The sequence below is a fragment of the Trematosphaeria pertusa genome (genome assembly GCF_010094035.1).
Source record: "Trematosphaeria pertusa strain CBS 122368 unplaced genomic scaffold BU26scaffold_5, whole genome shotgun sequence".
In the NCBI taxonomy this organism is placed as follows: domain Eukaryota; kingdom Fungi; phylum Ascomycota; class Dothideomycetes; order Pleosporales; family Trematosphaeriaceae; genus Trematosphaeria; species Trematosphaeria pertusa.
The window spans coordinates 1,534,452-1,550,389 of NW_022987216.1; the positions used below are offsets into that span (position 1 = coordinate 1,534,452).

The window sequence follows — 15,938 nt, forward strand, 5'->3', positions numbered from 1 at the left end:
GAATAGTATGCGTGGCATGAAGCCCGAGCTCGGACGGCTTTGATACATAGGACGCTTTTCCCATTACCCTTTCTACGCCCACAGTCGCCAACCTCCTCGTCCCATACGGTAGTCCAAAAATACATACACATCGAAAGAGCCCAACCTCAGCCCCACAGATCGCTCTGCCTCTCCCATTTACAGTCTCTAACAACGCCACCCCATGCTCGCCTCAACTCACCCACACAACGCCTCGCCTCAACTCACAATCTCGCTCTATCCACACCTAGTCACTCCCTCATATTGACCACGCACCGAATGCAGTCACCAGCCTTCATATCCGCGAAAGCTTGGTTGATCTTGTCGAGGGGCTGCCTATGTGTGATGAACTCTTCGACCTTGAGCTTGCCGTTCATGTAGTCGTCAACGAGGTCGGGGAGCTGTGTGCGGCCCTTGACACCGCCAAAGGCGCAGCCTTTCCAGACGCGGCCGGTGACGAGTTGGAAGGCTATTATGAGCATTAGCAAAGAAAACTAAGATAGCGGAAGGGAGGTGAAAACGTACGTCGTGTGGAGATCTCCTGTCCGGCAGCAGCGACACCGATGATGATCGACTCTCCCCATCCCTTGTGGCAAGCCTCCAATGCCGCACGCATGACATTGACGTTACCCGTGCAATCGAAGGTGTAGTCGCAGCCACCGTCGGTCATCTCGATCAACTTCTCCTGGATGGACTGGCCACTCAGCTTTGTCGGGTTCACAAAGTCCGTAGCGCCGAACTTCTTCGCCCACTGCTCCTTCCCATCATTCACATCAACGACGATGATTTTGCCCGCGCCATTCTTCACAGCACCCTGGATGACAGAAAGACCAACGCAGCCAGCACCGAAGACAGCAACGTTGGAGCCCTTCTCAACGCCGCCTTTACCGGCAGTGATGACGGCAGCACCGTAACCGGTCGTGATACCGCAGCCAAGTAGGCAGGTGCGATCCATGGGGGCCTTATCTGTGATGGCAACGACGGAGATGTCGGCTACGACGGTGTACTGCGAGAAGGTGGAGGTGCCCATGAAGTGGAGGAGATCCTTGCCCTTGCACTTGAAGCGCGAGGTACCGTCGGGCATGACGCCCTTGCCCTGGGTGGCTCGGATCTTGCCGCAGAGGTTGGTCTTTCCGGACTTGCAGAACTTGCATTCGCGGCATTCGGGGGTGCTGGGTGTGTCAACAGAAGTTCAAAGGAGATGTCCAATAGGTCGAGAACGTACTATAGCGCAACGACATGGTCGCCAGGCTTCACGCTCGTGACGCCTTCACCAACCGACTCGACGATACCAGCACCCTCGTGCCCGAGGATGATGGGGAAAGCGCCCTCAGGGTCCTTGCCGGAGAGAGTGTATGCATCTGATGGGAGTCAGCATCTATTTCCACAAACCAAGTCCTGACCCTCAAAAGTATATCTAAAGCTTCAAATTCTCTGCAGCTGACAGACGAGGTGCCTCGACGGGAGCGGGTTGGCAACGTACCGGTATGGCAGACACCAGTGTAGTAGATCTCGATGCGGACTTCATGTGCCTTCGGTGGTGCGACCTCAACATCCTCGATGCTAAGGTCCTTGCCTGCTTCCCAGGCGACGGCCGCCTACATGCCAGTCAGTATTGATTCGGCCCGATTCTTTCATCTTCCACCGGTATCCGGTATCGATATTTCCTTCGCTCATCATGCTCTCATCTCCCGGTGCGCCAATGTATTGTGGATACCCAAGCTTGCGGATCCGCACGCTAGACCCCGCAGCCGCTCGTGAAGGGAGGTGACGCACAGGAGGCGTGAGGAAAAGGCTGGAGTGGGAGAAGGGAGACCGGAAAGCGCTTCGAACGCACCTTGCAGGTAATTGTCTAGCCAGAAGTCAGTACATCTTCATTCCATCAAAGCAGAGCTTGATGCTATGGGCGGGGTAGCTCCTTACCTTTCCAACGGTATCCGCAGGCATCGTGATGACTTTTCTAGCTTGTTTCCTTCGACAATTGAGATGAAGCTGAGGGGAGACGAAGGTTGAGTGTCCACGAGTTGTGTAAAGTAATTGAGCAGAAAGCAGAGGTCCCGAACTTTGGGCGGGCGGCAGATATCTTTTATTCCAGATGTGGGGTCTGGTCTGGCGTCACCACTGCCCCTCCATACCCCTCCTTCCCGGACTTGAGCCGCAACAGTCTCGCGCGACTCTCGCCCTTTGCGCCTCAAACTCGTGCTAAATTCGGAGCCTCAACATCTACTAGTGATTACCTAGCGAACCTGGAGCATCTTGCTTACAATTAGTTCCTCCGGCGCTGGAGCCCGGGGAACTTCACCCAAAGTGGGGTTGTGTAGAGGGGGCTTGGCGAACGTTGCGGAAGGGATTTCCAGTTTCGGGTGGCATATACGGAAGAAGGGTGCAATCGAAAACGACTAAGTTTGAAACAGATTCGCATTGGAAAGTGGTATGCCGCAGAATAAAGCCAGAGAACGCCACAGATGCGATCCTGCAGCATATGCCCATAAGCTCAGCCGTGCCCAGCAAGAACCCCCAGGACATTCGTATATCCATCGCCTATGATACTATGCCTCTACAACCAATGTGAAACCTTCTATCCGAGATCCCTTCATTCCGCATTCCCAACGATGTCTTTGTGTCCGGAAAGATCATACTGTCGTTTGCCTATTCGGCTTGGCCTCCTCCTCAACCATCTCCGGCGTCTTGCTCCCCTCTTTGTCTTTGGCGCCTTTACTCTTACTCCGTCCTCTGCCCCAACTCGCACTCCTTCCCTTTCCCTCCTTCTCCTTCATCATCTTTATTCCGTGACTCCACCTCTTCCTCATCGGCGGCTTCTTGTCCTCGAGGCCCAGCACCTCTCTCACCTCTGTAATCTCTGCATGGTCTCTAGTATTCCGCATACGATGCGCCCATACACACTTTCCGTCTTCGAACAAGAACTCTCCGCCCACCTGCTTGATGTCTCCGCCCTTTAGCGCGTTGCCACCGGTCTTCAGGCCTTGGAGAATGGACTGTACGGACGTGACGAAGAGATTCGATTGGATGTAGCTAGGTTTCTTGCCCAGGTCGAGCGTGCGCGTCATGCCGAGGTAGTCGTACAGTTTTCGCGTGGGGTCCGCGTAGACCGGGAACGGGCACGAGGTTGTTTGGGAGTACATCTCGATCAGGTCTGGGCGGCCGCAGCCGATAACGGTTATGAAGGTCGGCTCGGGGAGTGCGAGGAGCGATTCGGGGGTTATGGATGCGGAGAGCTCGCGGAGGTATTCCTGGCAGTTCTGGAGAGTGAATGTTAGCGTTTCGTCCTTGCGCGCATACATCCTAACATCTGAGCTCGATACAAGAGGAGTACTCACACCGCAAAAGAAATGCCGAACGAAGATGATCATCTGTCTAGGCGCAACACCCTCGCCCTTGTACAGGTCCCTGAACGGCCTGCTCTGTCCCTGCGCGTCCAGCACCAGCAGGTCGTCTACCCGCTTAAGGTCCTTCTCTGTCGGCAGATCGTTGTTGACCTCCACATTGCCCGTGAAGTCCAGGTCCTGCTTCTCTAGCACGGGCGTTGTGCTCGACGGCGAGAAGGGGGGTGTCGTCGCATCTGGAGTGTCGGCGGAGGTTGAGATCTTGGGATCTGGTCCCGATTGTGAAGGCGGCGGTGTAGGAGGCTTCGCAGAGAGTTGCGATGCGGGAGCTGTAGTGGAGGGGACTGTCGGATCCGCCGATTGGGGGTTTGAGGTGTCCATTGCGCGGTCGGGGCGGTTGTAGAGAAGTCGTCAGCGCGGACGAGGGTCGCGGGCTGCGAAGCCGGAGAATTGGGTGTGCTGTCGCAGCGCTAGAAGGTTGGTGAGGCGGAGAGTAGCAGCGGGGAGTAGCAGCGGGGAGTAGCAGCGGGGAGTAGCGACGGGGCGCAGCAGACGCGATCTGTGAAGTGCAGCTGTAGTGTTCAACTCTGACGTGCAAGCACCTGTTCGAAGCGCTGAATTCACAAATTTCCTTGTGGGTTAGCAGTCTGGGCATGAGCTGGAGCTTAAAAGGGTCCATGAAGAGCTGCGCATGCGACAAGTTTCAAAAAGCCTCCAACGCAGGGACAGTCAGCTACGTCAGTGGCTATCTGAGCTCGTCCCTGATTCACGCTTCGCGCCTTCTGTTAGCGAAAAGCCAGTCGAGCGCCGCATATCTCGCATCCTCATTTGGCTTCTGGTAGCTTGCAGGCCACAGCCGCCGCCTCACACGACTGAGGCGTTTTCGACTGAGAGAGAGCGCGATTGATGAGTGAAGTGCGAGACCCGCTGTCATGCTTCAGTTGTGTTTCACTTGCGGACAGGGGTGGCATCTGGCGCTAAGAGTGGCCTTTCCTTTTTAGAGCTAGCGCGGAAATATCTCCTTTGCTGCCCAGGTGTCATAACAACACGCCGTTAATTCAATTGCTGAAGAACTATCACAGTTTCATATTGAATGCCTCTATCAAAGACCTCAATGCCGACAGAATCAGGCAGATATATAGGCGACACCGAAGCCCATCGACGCTTTTCATCACCCCCTCTGAAGAATCGCCCTCCTCGGACGAGCTGTCCGAGGTCCCTCAAAGCTCAGAGCTGCAGTCTTGTCTCTCTCATCTCTGCCCCCGAAACGCAGCCGTTTCCCCTCAAGATTATCTACTTTGTGAAAAGCTGCGCCTTGTACTTGATGTTGATACGCCTCAGGACCTCCTTGTACTTCTCGTAATCCGGAAAATCGCTGCCCTGGCACTCCCGCTTAACCTTTACTGCGTTCGAGGCACAGCTCCGACCATGCTCGTAGTCTCCGGTTGCCTCGCAGACTAATGCAAGATCGAGATATCTGCCGATATTCAGCGCCGTTCTGTCCGGTCACCAATTGCCATACGAAACTCACATGTTTGCCAGGCGGACTGAGTAGTCTGCCTCCTCCTTGTGCAACTTCGCCAGCTCGAGCATGCGCATTATGAACTCTGGCCTCTTCGCTCCTTCCTCCAAGCGGGCGCCCCGAAAGAACCTAGTGTCACGCTCTAGCTCCGCAATCCGGTATCGCCGCTCCGCACTCTTGTGGGCGAACGTGTTCGCATCATCCTCGTCTCCGTTGCAAGCTGGACAGTCGCAGGAGAACCCGTAGTGCTTGAGCTCCCATGCACGCAGCGTCTTCTCGTGCATCATGTCGCAGTATGAGATGGTGATCTCCTCGCCCTCGCCAACGTCATTCATGAGATGAATCGTTCTGAGGCGGCAAGATGATTAGCAAATGTGTTTGGTGTTTTTATAACCGTTTGGCTTACTCCTTGTGGATGGCTGGATTCCAGTTGAAGCATGCATTTGGACAGCATGAATGGTTGAACCGAGCAGCGTTCGGAAAGACGGCGGCGCCTTTTCCGAGCTCCATACAGTTCGTCTGGAAGATGCTGATCAGCGATGGCTCCTTCGCCACCCTCGCGTTGTGCTGCTCCTTGATTCTCTGGCGCTCCCGGCCCGCCACCTCGGGGTGGATCTTATCAGGCCAGTTCCTCGGATCTTGCCCATGGCCCGAGTGGAGGCTGAAGTACAGGGTTTTCTCCGCTGATGACAGCTTCTCGAAGGCCGCCTCAATGTCCGATTGAAGATAGTGGCCGATGGGAACGATTAGGAGCGGCGAGTCGGCGAGGATTCGGGTACCGCGCTTGAGGGGCTTGATGGCGAAGCAGCCGTATCCTTTCCCGGGGATAAATCGAGTCTCATAGTAGTCGTTCTCTGGATTTTTGAGTGTCAGCAGCTCTCTTATCAGACTCAGGTTTGCTTCGTGGCCTTCCATATTGAACCGACGCAGCAGTGCTGAGATACAGGGAACTTAGGCAGACCCGGCTCCAATTTAGCCATCTCCGGTGCCCTAGCAAAAGTGCCTCCTGTCAGGCCTGGAATAGTTGCAATACCTGGAGCCTTGAGCCCAATGTGGACCGAAACCTTCGCTTCTTCTCCGGCACATTTCTTTCCATTTGGCGAAGCAATCTCCAGAGCGGCTAGTCGTTCACCCAAGCTGGAAGGAGAGTTCTCAAGCAAGCCAGACATCGTGTCGCTCGCGTCTGTGCTGAGTGAAGAGTTGGGGGATGAACCGAGAGAAACTGAAGAAGATCCTACAAGAGAAGGATAACGGTCGTCGGGGGGCGGGAAGTAAGTTTGAGCTTTGGCTCTAATGGGGGTCGCTGCTCCGCAAGAAGAGTCGGTGAGAGGCGTATTTGTCGGTGTGGCGGGCACAGTCGGCGAGCAAATAGGACTCGCCATTATCGGAGCCGCACCTGAAGCGAAGGCTAATATCACGACGAGAAAACCGCTCGGGTGGTGGTGGGGTGAGGATGGGTGTCATGAGGTCGTGAATCGTGAGCCGCGCCTTCCTTCTTGCACCGAGCGCTGATATCCGTAGCCACAAAGGATAAAGGACACCCCACATTCTCACCTCCACCTTTATCTTCGAATCGCATCAAATCACTTCAACACTCCAGCTCTTGCGGTAGGGAATTCTCCGGATCTAAGGGCTCGCCGTACAAGTAAGATTGGCTCGTCCATTGCACGCACCCGCGAGGGCCTCCAGGGTAGCTGTTGCGCACGTCGTTCTATCCGAAGAATTCCACACCGTGAGAGTCCAGATAACCAAAAGCAACATTGACAAATCAAGAAAAGATGGAGTGCCCGCTGCAACCTTCCACCGTCTGCTCCCGCTTTCGCATGTCTTGCGCCCAAAGCATCCACCGGAAACGCCGCTCTTGTGCACGACCTCGCAGGATACCCCCGGGTGGGTCCGGCACTGCTTCCTTTTGCTCTCCCTCTGCCCCTCTGTCTACCTCTACACCGTCTATAAGCCGATGCTGAGGTGAAACCAGCTGTGCCATCCACCTCTCATCGGTCACTGTCTTCATGGCTCCCAAATTCCTTCGGATACCCATCTTCACCGCTCTCTTATCTCTCAAGAGCCACACCGAGGTGTCGCAGCCGGTGTAACGGCACCGCGCGGCCACAGCGGGCTTGCAGAACGCCGGGTAGAACACATGGTCGTCGGCCCGCCCTCCATTCGCCGGCTCACTTATTGCATTCGCGACGAGCCGCTCAAAGAGCTCAAGGCCTGGGATGCTCAAGTGCGGGCACATCATCTTGTCAAGCCTTGCGAGTGGCTGGAGAGCTCGCCGCACACGGTCGCAGGTCACCGCCTCTTCGAGCTTCACAGGGAACAGCTTCCCCCTGAACGATGCCCGCACTTGATCCGGACTAGAGTACTGCCGCACTATTGCGCGACATGGCCAACAGCGCATCTTTTCTATGCCCGGCTGACCTGCGATGGTGTTCAAGAGCTCATCGAAGGTAAAGGTCTTGTGTTGGCACAGCCTGAATACTCCCTCAACTCCGAAGCATACACGCTCGGAATCAGTGAGCAGCATCTGTCCGCGCCTGAAGTAAAACTTTCCATGGTCGATCTTGCAATTCGAGCACCACAGTGTCCGGATATGCGCATACTGCCAGTCTGTCTCGAGCCGGAGGGCGAGATGGTCTTGTTCCTGCTGCGTAGGGTGGAGCTGGCTGAGTACGCTCGTAACGATCGGGTAGAAGCGTCGGCTAGCAATCGCAAGGCAGAAGAGGTCGACGAAGCCGAGGTAGTTCATGATGAGAAAGACGAGTTCGACCGGGAGGGAGTATATGCCGCTAAAGTAGCTGTTGCTCTTGAAGAGGAGGCGGGCCTTCAAGCGGTGGACTTGTTGGACCAGAGTCCGCTTCTTGTTTTTTCGCGATTGCTCTCGGACAGTAGCCGACCGAGCGCCAGCATTCCTGGCCTCCTTATTCGTAACCCTGCGTTTTATACTACTCTTGAAGACGGCCTTCAGCCCGACTCGTATCCTTCTTACTCGCCGACCGATAGCCTTATTTCGACCGGGACCCTCCTCCGTCTCTGCTGGGCTCGGAATGGAGCCCTTGGACGTGCTACTGCGTGCATTGTCTAGCACCGAGCTGCAACCTCCCACGCTCTCAAGTCGTATGTTGGGCTGCGGATTTTCATTGGATTGAGGCGCCGACATCCTTATTACCGCCTCGCATGGCAAAGTAGAATGAAGAGCAAAAGTGTTATTTTGGATTATACTAAGAGGCTAAAACTGGAATGAAAGCAGGTAAGGAAAGAGTGAAATGTGGCGTTGGCGATAGTCAGCACAAATTTCGGTGTTGATGTGGGTGTTGGGCACGTGTGTTGGGCGCGAATCGCTTTTACATTATTGCACCACTCCGTAAACCATAGTTCCAACTGACAACAACCCAGGTCATATACTCGCACCATATACCCAACCATCTCCTCGAGGCATTCTTCACCGCTCCAATCACGGGGGTCTCCACAATTACTGTCAGATCTTTGAGCGGATTTCTAGCGCGAGGAAGTCGCACACAGTGGTGTTCGCCCACAATCGTCTCCTCCTTACAGAACATCAGTACCGTCGCGAGGACACTAATTACGGTTTTGAAGCCACCTCTTTCCACGCCAGTGGGGCCCACCCAGTCTCAGGATCCCCTCAATGCTCATTCAGCCACCTCAGAACTCTCTCCGCAATGTCGAAATTATTCCGCTCCATGAAGAACATATGCCCATTCCCTCTAATACCCTGCTCCCACAACTCCATATGCTCGACTTGCACTCCCGCCTGCCTCAAATAAGCTACCGTTCCGTAGTCATACGGCGCATGATAACTTGCTTCAGCCGTCACTACCAACACGGGCACTTGCGACAAGTTCTTCAGCGTTTTCGCCGGTTCTTTCTGCAGCAGGTAGTCCATGCATTGGGAATCCTTTGCCCGTATCCTCACCGTCTCAAGGAACTCAGCGTTGGGTCCCGCGGACGGATCGTACTCAACCTCCAGATCCGTAATCCCCCAGATTCTCACTCTACCGCTCTTTTGCGGAAACTTATTCTCGAATGGAGGACCGCCTGGTTCTAGCGCGACAATCCCCTTGACTAGATGCGGCCGCGCATCCCCAACTCGCCACCCATATGGTCCGGCTTGCGAATGCGTCACAAGATACGCTTCGCCCACCTCATCCATCAGCTTCGTATATGCGCTCGCGTTCTGCGCCTCAGAGATCTTCCTGTCGGCTTGATACTGCACCTGGCTCGCAAAGAACCTATCGAAGATTGGATCCCCGGCCTTGCCGGTGCCGGGCCATTGCGCGTGTGTTCTAGACCGCGGCCAGAGATCATGTGACGCGCACGCAGTGAACAGCTTCTCGAGGTCCGCGGTGCTAAACGCGTGCATGGACCCAACCGAGGGATGCCACGGCGATCGGCCGCGCGACGGCTGGTCGGTAAGGTACACGGTGTAGCCATGGGACAGGAAGAAATTGGCCCAGCCTGGACGTCCGTCCGGAGTGTCGAGGAAGTTGGTGCCTGTTTGGCCGGCGCCGGGGATGAAGATGAGCGGGTAGGGCCGCGATGCGGTGGGGTGGAGGGGCGTGAGTTTTTCGACGTAAATTTGATTGAGCATGTATTGCGATGTTGTTGTGGACGAAGATGGGTTGTCGGGGATGACGGTGTATTCTCCGCCGGTGTAGAAGACTTCGCGGCTGTGAGGGACATGGAGAGCATCTGAGGAGTCCATGTTTATGGTGGAGCTATGGAGGTGAGGAGGAAAGTCCGTTGGGGTAGTCACGCCAGTTAAGAGGCATCAAGGTATTGCGGGGTGGGAAGGTGACGCAAAGAGGAAGGGATAATCAAAGTAGGTCGGCTTACTCAGCTTTACATAAAGCTATTCCTATAATGTCTAGCTGTACGATGCTAGATTCTCGCATCTCGGTGCTCGCTCCCGGTATGGTGTGCAGGTATTTCAATTGGCTATTAGCTAAGCGATAGTTGTAGGGGTGATGTCGGGGAAGTAGGCTAGTATACATCGTAGGGAGTATTCCCTGCGAACCGTGACCAAGATAGATAAAGCGGGACAGCGCGTAGCCCAGATTTTTCTCCGTCATTTAAAAGCATCATGGAATGCCCAAATCCCACCGAAAATCAGAGAGGGAAATGAATACGAGACCTCATCTTCCTGATGCGCTCGTGCTCTGCCGAACGATACTCTTCGCGCATTCACTTTCCGGCAAGCGCGAACGTATTGCGCGTCCATCCGAACCACTTATTCATCCGGCGTCCCATAGACTGGAGCATGACTGGGTCGATCTTGGGCACCGGGTGCGGACGGTGGAAGATGATCTTGCCGGGTCCGTCTTTCTGCTCGAAGACAACGATAGAGCCGCCACCGTTTTTAGCAGCAAAGCCCGCCTCTTCCATTGCTAGAACGAAGGTCTCCCATTCCACAGTCACTTGACGCTCGTCGGCTGTCAAGGGGAACATGTTCCTGAGCACAACCAGAGCGCGCTTTGCGAGAGTAATCTTTGTAACGGTAGGAACAGTCTCGATGAGTCCGGTGGCGTGAAGGGTCTGACCGATTGACTCTGGTGTGTGCTTCTCACTGCGCGTTTTGACTTTTACTTTGACATACCGAATCTGCAATTTAGCGGCGTCATCTTCGGTTGAGGGCAGCGGTAGGAAGAGATCCAAGGTAGGTTGGGGATGGGCATTGCGTTTCTCCATCTCGGAGAGCACTTCCTTGCGTCTAGCCTCAAGCCTAGATTCATAGTCAGCGCTATTCCAGTGCGACAGAGCCTGCATGGAGGCACGAATCTCCTTCTCTGCGAAACCACGGTCCTTGAACCAGAGTTCATGGACTTTCGACACTTCCCTCCAGACTTCCTGCGACGCGCGGTGCATAGCATTGAATGCCTGTAACCATGCACGATCCTTGGGACCGCTTGGGGGAGGAACCGTCTGGAATTTATCCAGAACCCTTCCAACACTACACATGCAGTCAAGCTTCTTCGCGGTTGCATATTTTGAAGCAAATCTGCTTTTGAATCCATCGGCGTCGTGAGCATGGAAAGCCGGTCGCGGATAATGCATGCGGATAGCCCACAGGATTTCAATGATCGTGACATGGTCAGAGAGATGTTCGTACAAGAGACCATCTAGTCGGCCACGCTCCTCGGCAGAAGCAGACTCCAAGTGGCGTTCGAGCATGTCAAAGACTGTAGCGTAGTGGAACCGAGCCCTGCATTCAACGTCGCCTAGGAGCTGCATGAGACACCACCAAAGCCTCTCCTTCTTATATAGAATCAAGGGTGTGTATGATCTCTTGATCATTGCCGGTCGTTTCGCGCATATGTCTCCTGCATACTTGAGATCGTAGAGATGCTCGAAGCCTGGACGTCGTGCGAGGATTATTTGAAGGCTCCTTGCGCTGCTGTCGAGACAATTTAAGAGAAGCTTCTCCACAGCTCCGAGGGTTGCATTGACATCTTTCGCAAGAGGGAACCCAGGTCGAATAGAATAATTGTATTGGGAGCAAATACCTTGGATGTGCTCGAACTCTTCCAGAATGCCCCGCCAGAACCAATGTCTGTCTATATCGAGAAGGAATTCCCAGGTACCGAGTGCGCTCCTTATCGTCTCTTTTGGGAACAGAAAATGCGTGGGTTGTAACTGATGGATCATATCGACGCAGCGCTTCATGTAGGAAGGTTCGGTCTGAAGGAGCCAAAGGTGGTCGCCCGTTGCGTCTACCCTTGCCTTGGCTTGCGAGACCAAAGCATCTACATCGAGTACGGGGGGCGCTGAGAAAGGCCGATTCATATAGACGGACCATGACGCAGAGTCACCGCTCTTCCTCAGGCCCGCTTGCACCAGTTCATTCCACTTGACAGCGGAATCCAATCCATGCGCTTCAACCCCGTTTAAGAGATGTTCAACAGCTCGGCGTAGGAAGCTCATAAGCATTGCTTGTGCTTCAAGCGCTAGTTGACCTCGCGGGAATCCCATGATATAGCATTGATGCACAGCCGCGGAGTTCCACTCGGTAAGACCGCCATAACCCGGTCCGTGAATGTATACGCAACTCGCGTTGTAATTCACATCAAGTAAACCACTCGTCCAGGAGCTGTCTAGTTGGTCGCTATCGAAACGAACCCATTCCTGCGGAAGTCGACTCGCCCGGTGGTGTAGCAGACCGATGAACATCGAAGGGTTCGTAGCAAGCGTGTGAATATCCACTGAACAAAGTAAAAGGCGCCTGCGGTATTCCTGCCGGATGACATTCCAATTGACTCCGGCGAACTCGAGATCAGCGATGAAAGCTTTGTCGTGGGGCAGATTGGGTTCGGCGAGTTGAAGAAGAGCGGCTCGTTTGGTCCGGGTGCGCTTACGCCATCGACTCAGCATCTCGTCTCCGTGTTTCTTGATGGCGGCAATTAAGTATTGGCGATCCGCTTCAATGGCTGTAACATAGCCTGCTAGAATCTCTCTGGCTTCCTCGTCAGTGAGGACACTGGTGTAGGCCCAGCGACCGAGACGTTGCTCCGCCACTTTGTAGAACTGAGTGTGGCAGAGAGAACAATCGCAAGGCGGATCGAAAACGAATGTGTTAGAGTCGTAAGAGCCGAGTATGCCTCCGCTAGTTAGCTCACTGCCCTCCATAGGCTGCCTCAAAAGGTGATGACAGCACGGGGCACTGTTGCGAGTCTCCATGGCTGGCAGCGATAGGAGAGACGGTACTGGGAGATAGAAGGAAGGGAGGGTGTCTTTGGAAGATGTGAGATCAGATAGCAATCTCTGATAAGGGAGTGAAGGAGGGTTTAGATATTGCGGATATCCCTGGCGGGGTAAGAGTGAGAGTGAAAGTCTCGCGGAGTAGCAGTGGCACCACAAAGACTGCAATACCCACCTCCAGCTCCATAATTTCTGGTGCCTTATTTTCATGGTGATACAGTTGTGCTTGTCGCAGGGTGTCCGGGCGAAAGCAATCTTTACGTTAATTCATGAATCAAGCCGTGCGGGAGGTATCTTCATTGAAGAAAGCCTATAGAATACTGAAAAGATTTTGAGCCTCCGCCGAAGTAATTGTCACAAGTACGTTCGGTCATGGTCGCAATTTTTCTGGCGGCTGTGGAATGATGCAAGCAACCTCGAAAGGTATCGGTGGGTTCCTGTGAGATTAGCTGCTTACTCAGCTCGTCCCCACCTTTGTTGCGCTCAGTTCGCTAAGGGCCAGCAGCACTGACGACCTAAAGAACAACACACAAAGTTCGAAGAGCCCGCCCAGGAGCAGCGTGAGCCATCTCCTCTCTGCCGGACATGTCCAAATCTTACTGCATCTCGTTACCGGCCGAATTACGCAATGAAATCTACCGCCTCTGCACCCCCGTAACCGCACATATCGATCAGTTCAGCGGCCTCCTCCTGGCCTCGAAGCAGACAAAAGACGAGTACGAAAAGGAAGCCGTAAAGTCTATGCGCGGCTTGTTAGAGGGCATTCAGCGCCAATGGCCTCATCGTGCCCAGTCGGAAGGACTACAGCTTTCTATGCTGTCTCGGTTCCGAGAATTGGCCAGCATTACCGTCAGCCTACCACTCACTTTGTACTACTCTAGAAGGACTGATCCTATCCATGGCCGGGCCGTACATACGAGACTGGAGACGTGTCTTGCTCCATTGTTTAGTCTTCGGCTTTCCAGGCTCACGATTACCTTTTATGAGAATGAAGCAGGATTCCTCAACAACTGTTGGGTGGACCCTCCGCAGGGACTCCTGTACGACCTGACCAACATACTGGTCACTGAGCCAACACGGATTCCACAAGACGGCGATCATTATGATCGGATGCGGCGGGAATTTCATCTTTCTCAGCCTCTACGCGTTCGGCGTCTGGTCTTCGAATGGGTCAACAACGAGGAATGGGATATAGCGCTGAAATGTCTGGTTAAAAGTTGCCATTCTGGTTGGTTCTTGAACAAGGGGTGGTGGTGGCAAGGACCGGAGGCAAAAACTTTGGTGACAAACTGGGGCGGCGATGGAAGCTCCACTGGGGTAGAGTTTCATATAGACACTATGTGAGGTGTCTGATTAATGCAGCTAGTCCTATCCTTTTCTATTACGGCGGCGGCACTCCCAACGGGGTTCGTGTTTGTAATATACCGGAATTCGAAAAGTGTTAACATCATCACGTGATCGAGACCGACCACCCTTGTCTACAAGTGTAGCTACAACAATATTACTTGGGCACATGAACTGAGTGGGATTCCTACTTGAACCTGTATCTTTTTTGACAATCCAAAACCTGGAATCGTCTCTGAACCGTGATCACCGCGAACGCGGGGCAGAATGCACGGACCGCTGGTGAAGCTGCAGCCTTCAGCATCGTCAGCCATCCTTCCACATTCCTCGCATTTGTTACGAAGGCGACGGTCAACCTTTGCAATTGCAGCTCCGCTAGAAGAACTATTCGCTAATGCATCGTATTGCCCCCGTTTTCACGCGCAATTCAAGCGCGTCGGAATCCAGGCAGCTGCCGCGGCTCTAGGCTTCAACATTCAGCTCAGGCTAAAAGCTGCTCGACAGCGCAACCCAGAACGCTAACATTGGCGCCACAGTCCGTCTCCCGACCGCGACAATGGCCTTGTCGCCAATTGAGCGTCTCCCTACCGAGCTCATTCAGCCAATCTTCCTCCTCTCTGGCCCAAACCTCGCGCTCACCGCCGCGTCCCATCACATCGCGGCAACGCTCTCGGAAGACTATATCTACCACGAAGTCTGCACGCACTACCTCACGCAAACGCTCGACTCCCGCGCACAGCAATCTATCAATCAGAGTCGTATATTTGCAACCAAATGGATGACGTGGGACTACTTTAAGGCGTTCCTCGTTAGAACATACGAGAGCAATGGCTGCCTGTGCGGGAAGACGCCGGAAGAGGGATGCTTTGACGGCCAATGGCCTCCTGACTTTGAGAATGCCACCAACATGGTGTTCAGCAGAAGTCATCTACCGGCCCTCACGTACGTCAAGTGTCGCATCCCAGTCAAGCTACTCCACGGGCCTTGGACGCAGGAGAAGATCCAGTTCCTGCGCTTCCTGCTCTGGACCACGTCCATGACCGTTGACTGGGCAGACTCAGATGTGCGCAAGATGGCCCTCGAGGGCAAGAGGGAAGCTATACTAGAGAGAAATCTGGAGGTTGTGGAGCTCTTCAACCACAACCGACGTCTTGGCAAGGCCCCGGGCATGGCAACTGTACGCTTTGCGGTTATGGAAGCCGGCTGCGATCGCTCGATCGTGTACGACATCATGGCCACGGCCCGCACCTGGGGTCTCCGTGGCGACTCCTGGGAATGTCCGGAGCTGGATGCCTGGTGTGACGAGCGCATCAAGAGCGGCGATCCTAAGGGCAAATGGTTGCAATTGAAGCTTCAAGAATTGCGAGCTACCTATGGAACTGGGAACGCTATCTGGGAGAACGGGGCAGGGGGTCAAGGGTCGCTACATGGAGTCATGCATCCAGAGTCTGGAGACTATGACGGTGGGGAGGATGACAAGTTGATGGTCAACAAGCATAAGTGGAATGAGGTAAGTTTCATAAGTTCTCGTTTTGCCAGGGCAGGATATTGGTAGCAGCACATCTGCCACTATGGTAACTCTCTGGCAAATTCGATTGCTCCTGGGCGTCGTTGCGCTCTCCTGGCCCGGTCCACATTCACCCATGGCTGTGCGAATCCAAGATATTCGACATCATTGCAAGTTGGCGACAGGAGCGAAGTTCTAATTGTAGCCCCGGAGTAAATACTTTGAAAGTACGTAATGTTTCCTCCGCCCCCCAGTGCGATTAACGTGCCCATGCTTGCTCACCGGAGCTAACCGATCCGCAGTACTCCATCCAAGGGATATTCCACTTTACTCTCCATGCCAGCCCATACTGGCCACTAGTTGTGCACGGATGTCCTCATGACCAGGTCATCGGAAATCCTATGCAACACCGGTCACTCAAACGCCTTCTATCCTACATATCGTCCAACAATTTCCTACAAGAAGCCAAGAACTTGAGCCTGTTATC

General features: G+C 54.1%; 8 protein-coding genes across 8 annotated transcripts; 2 read left to right on the forward strand and 6 right to left on the reverse strand.

The window, feature by feature from the left end:
• Window positions 1-78: 78 nt before the first annotated feature.
• BU26DRAFT_517818 (S-nitrosoglutathione reductase) lies at window positions 79-2,032 on the reverse strand. Its single transcript, XM_033828669.1, has 6 exons — window positions 1,942-2,032; window positions 1,856-1,870; window positions 1,502-1,616; window positions 1,244-1,379; window positions 544-1,190; window positions 79-487 (listed from the first exon to the last, which is right to left on the reverse strand). The coding sequence occupies exons 1-6, from the start codon at window positions 1,963-1,965 to the stop codon at window positions 270-272; spliced, it is 1,155 nt and encodes a 384-aa protein (XP_033686091.1). The 5' UTR covers window positions 1,966-2,032; the 3' UTR covers window positions 79-269.
• A 619-nt stretch (window positions 2,033-2,651) lies between these two features.
• On the reverse strand, window positions 2,652-3,743 carry BU26DRAFT_423657 (uncharacterized protein; the record flags this gene model as incomplete). The annotated part of the gene is made up of 2 exons (XM_033823523.1): window positions 2,652-3,278; window positions 3,357-3,743. The coding sequence occupies 2 exons, from the start codon at window positions 3,741-3,743 to the stop codon at window positions 2,652-2,654; spliced, it is 1,014 nt and encodes a 337-aa protein (XP_033686092.1).
• A 799-nt stretch (window positions 3,744-4,542) lies between these two features.
• BU26DRAFT_481577 (SET domain-containing protein) lies at window positions 4,543-5,799 on the reverse strand (the record flags this gene model as incomplete). The annotated part of the gene is made up of 3 exons (XM_033825736.1): window positions 4,543-4,839; window positions 4,894-5,232; window positions 5,291-5,799. 3 exons carry the CDS (start codon window positions 5,797-5,799, stop codon window positions 4,656-4,658), a joined length of 1,032 nt encoding a protein of 343 aa, XP_033686093.1. The 3' UTR covers window positions 4,543-4,655.
• An 853-nt stretch (window positions 5,800-6,652) lies between these two features.
• BU26DRAFT_563038 (uncharacterized protein) lies at window positions 6,653-8,047 on the reverse strand (the record flags this gene model as incomplete). Its single annotated transcript, XM_033833107.1, has 1 exon — window positions 6,653-8,047. The coding sequence occupies one exon, from the start codon at window positions 8,045-8,047 to the stop codon at window positions 6,653-6,655; it is 1,395 nt and encodes a 464-aa protein (XP_033686094.1).
• Window positions 8,048-8,228: 181 nt separating this feature from the next.
• BU26DRAFT_517820 (alpha/beta-hydrolase) lies at window positions 8,229-9,681 on the reverse strand. The gene has a single exon (XM_033828670.1). It carries the CDS (start codon window positions 9,608-9,610, stop codon window positions 8,531-8,533), a length of 1,080 nt encoding a protein of 359 aa, XP_033686095.1. The 5' UTR covers window positions 9,611-9,681; the 3' UTR covers window positions 8,229-8,530.
• Window positions 9,682-10,089: 408 nt separating this feature from the next.
• Window positions 10,090-12,585, reverse strand: BU26DRAFT_603570 (uncharacterized protein; the record flags this gene model as incomplete). The annotated part of the gene is made up of 1 exon (XM_033835440.1): window positions 10,090-12,585. The coding sequence occupies exon 1, from the start codon at window positions 12,577-12,579 to the stop codon at window positions 10,090-10,092; it is 2,490 nt and encodes an 829-aa protein (XP_033686096.1). The 5' UTR covers window positions 12,580-12,585.
• Window positions 12,586-13,123: 538 nt separating this feature from the next.
• BU26DRAFT_517821 (uncharacterized protein) lies at window positions 13,124-14,028 on the forward strand. The gene has a single exon (XM_033828671.1). The coding sequence runs from the start codon at window positions 13,186-13,188 to the stop codon at window positions 13,942-13,944; it is 759 nt and encodes a 252-aa protein (XP_033686097.1). The 5' UTR covers window positions 13,124-13,185; the 3' UTR covers window positions 13,945-14,028.
• A 472-nt stretch (window positions 14,029-14,500) lies between these two features.
• BU26DRAFT_530081 (uncharacterized protein) lies at window positions 14,501-15,928 on the forward strand (the record flags this gene model as incomplete). Its single annotated transcript, XM_033830938.1, has 2 exons — window positions 14,501-15,454; window positions 15,914-15,928. 2 exons carry the CDS (start codon window positions 14,501-14,503, stop codon window positions 15,926-15,928), a joined length of 969 nt encoding a protein of 322 aa, XP_033686098.1.
• Window positions 15,929-15,938: the final 10 nt, after the last annotated feature.

Bases quoted from the DNA above. Each gene is read 5' to 3' on its own strand.
- BU26DRAFT_517818 (XM_033828669.1), bottom strand. From the start codon at position 1,965: ATGCCTGCGGATACCGTTGGAAAG. The intron at 1,380-1,501 runs GTACGTTGCCAA...GACTCCCATCAG, and splicing joins CACTGGTGTCTGCCATACCG to ATGCATACACTCTCTCCGGC. The intron at 1,191-1,243 runs GTACGTTCTCGA...TGACACACCCAG, and splicing joins GACCATGTCGTTGCGCTATA to CACCCCCGAATGCCGCGAAT.
- BU26DRAFT_517821 (XM_033828671.1), top strand. From the start codon at position 13,186: ATGTCCAAATCTTACTGCATCTCGTTACCGGCCGAATTACGCAATGAA.
- BU26DRAFT_517820 (XM_033828670.1), bottom strand. From the start codon at position 9,610: ATGGACTCCTCAGATGCTCTCCATGTCCCTCACAGCCGCGAAGTCTTC.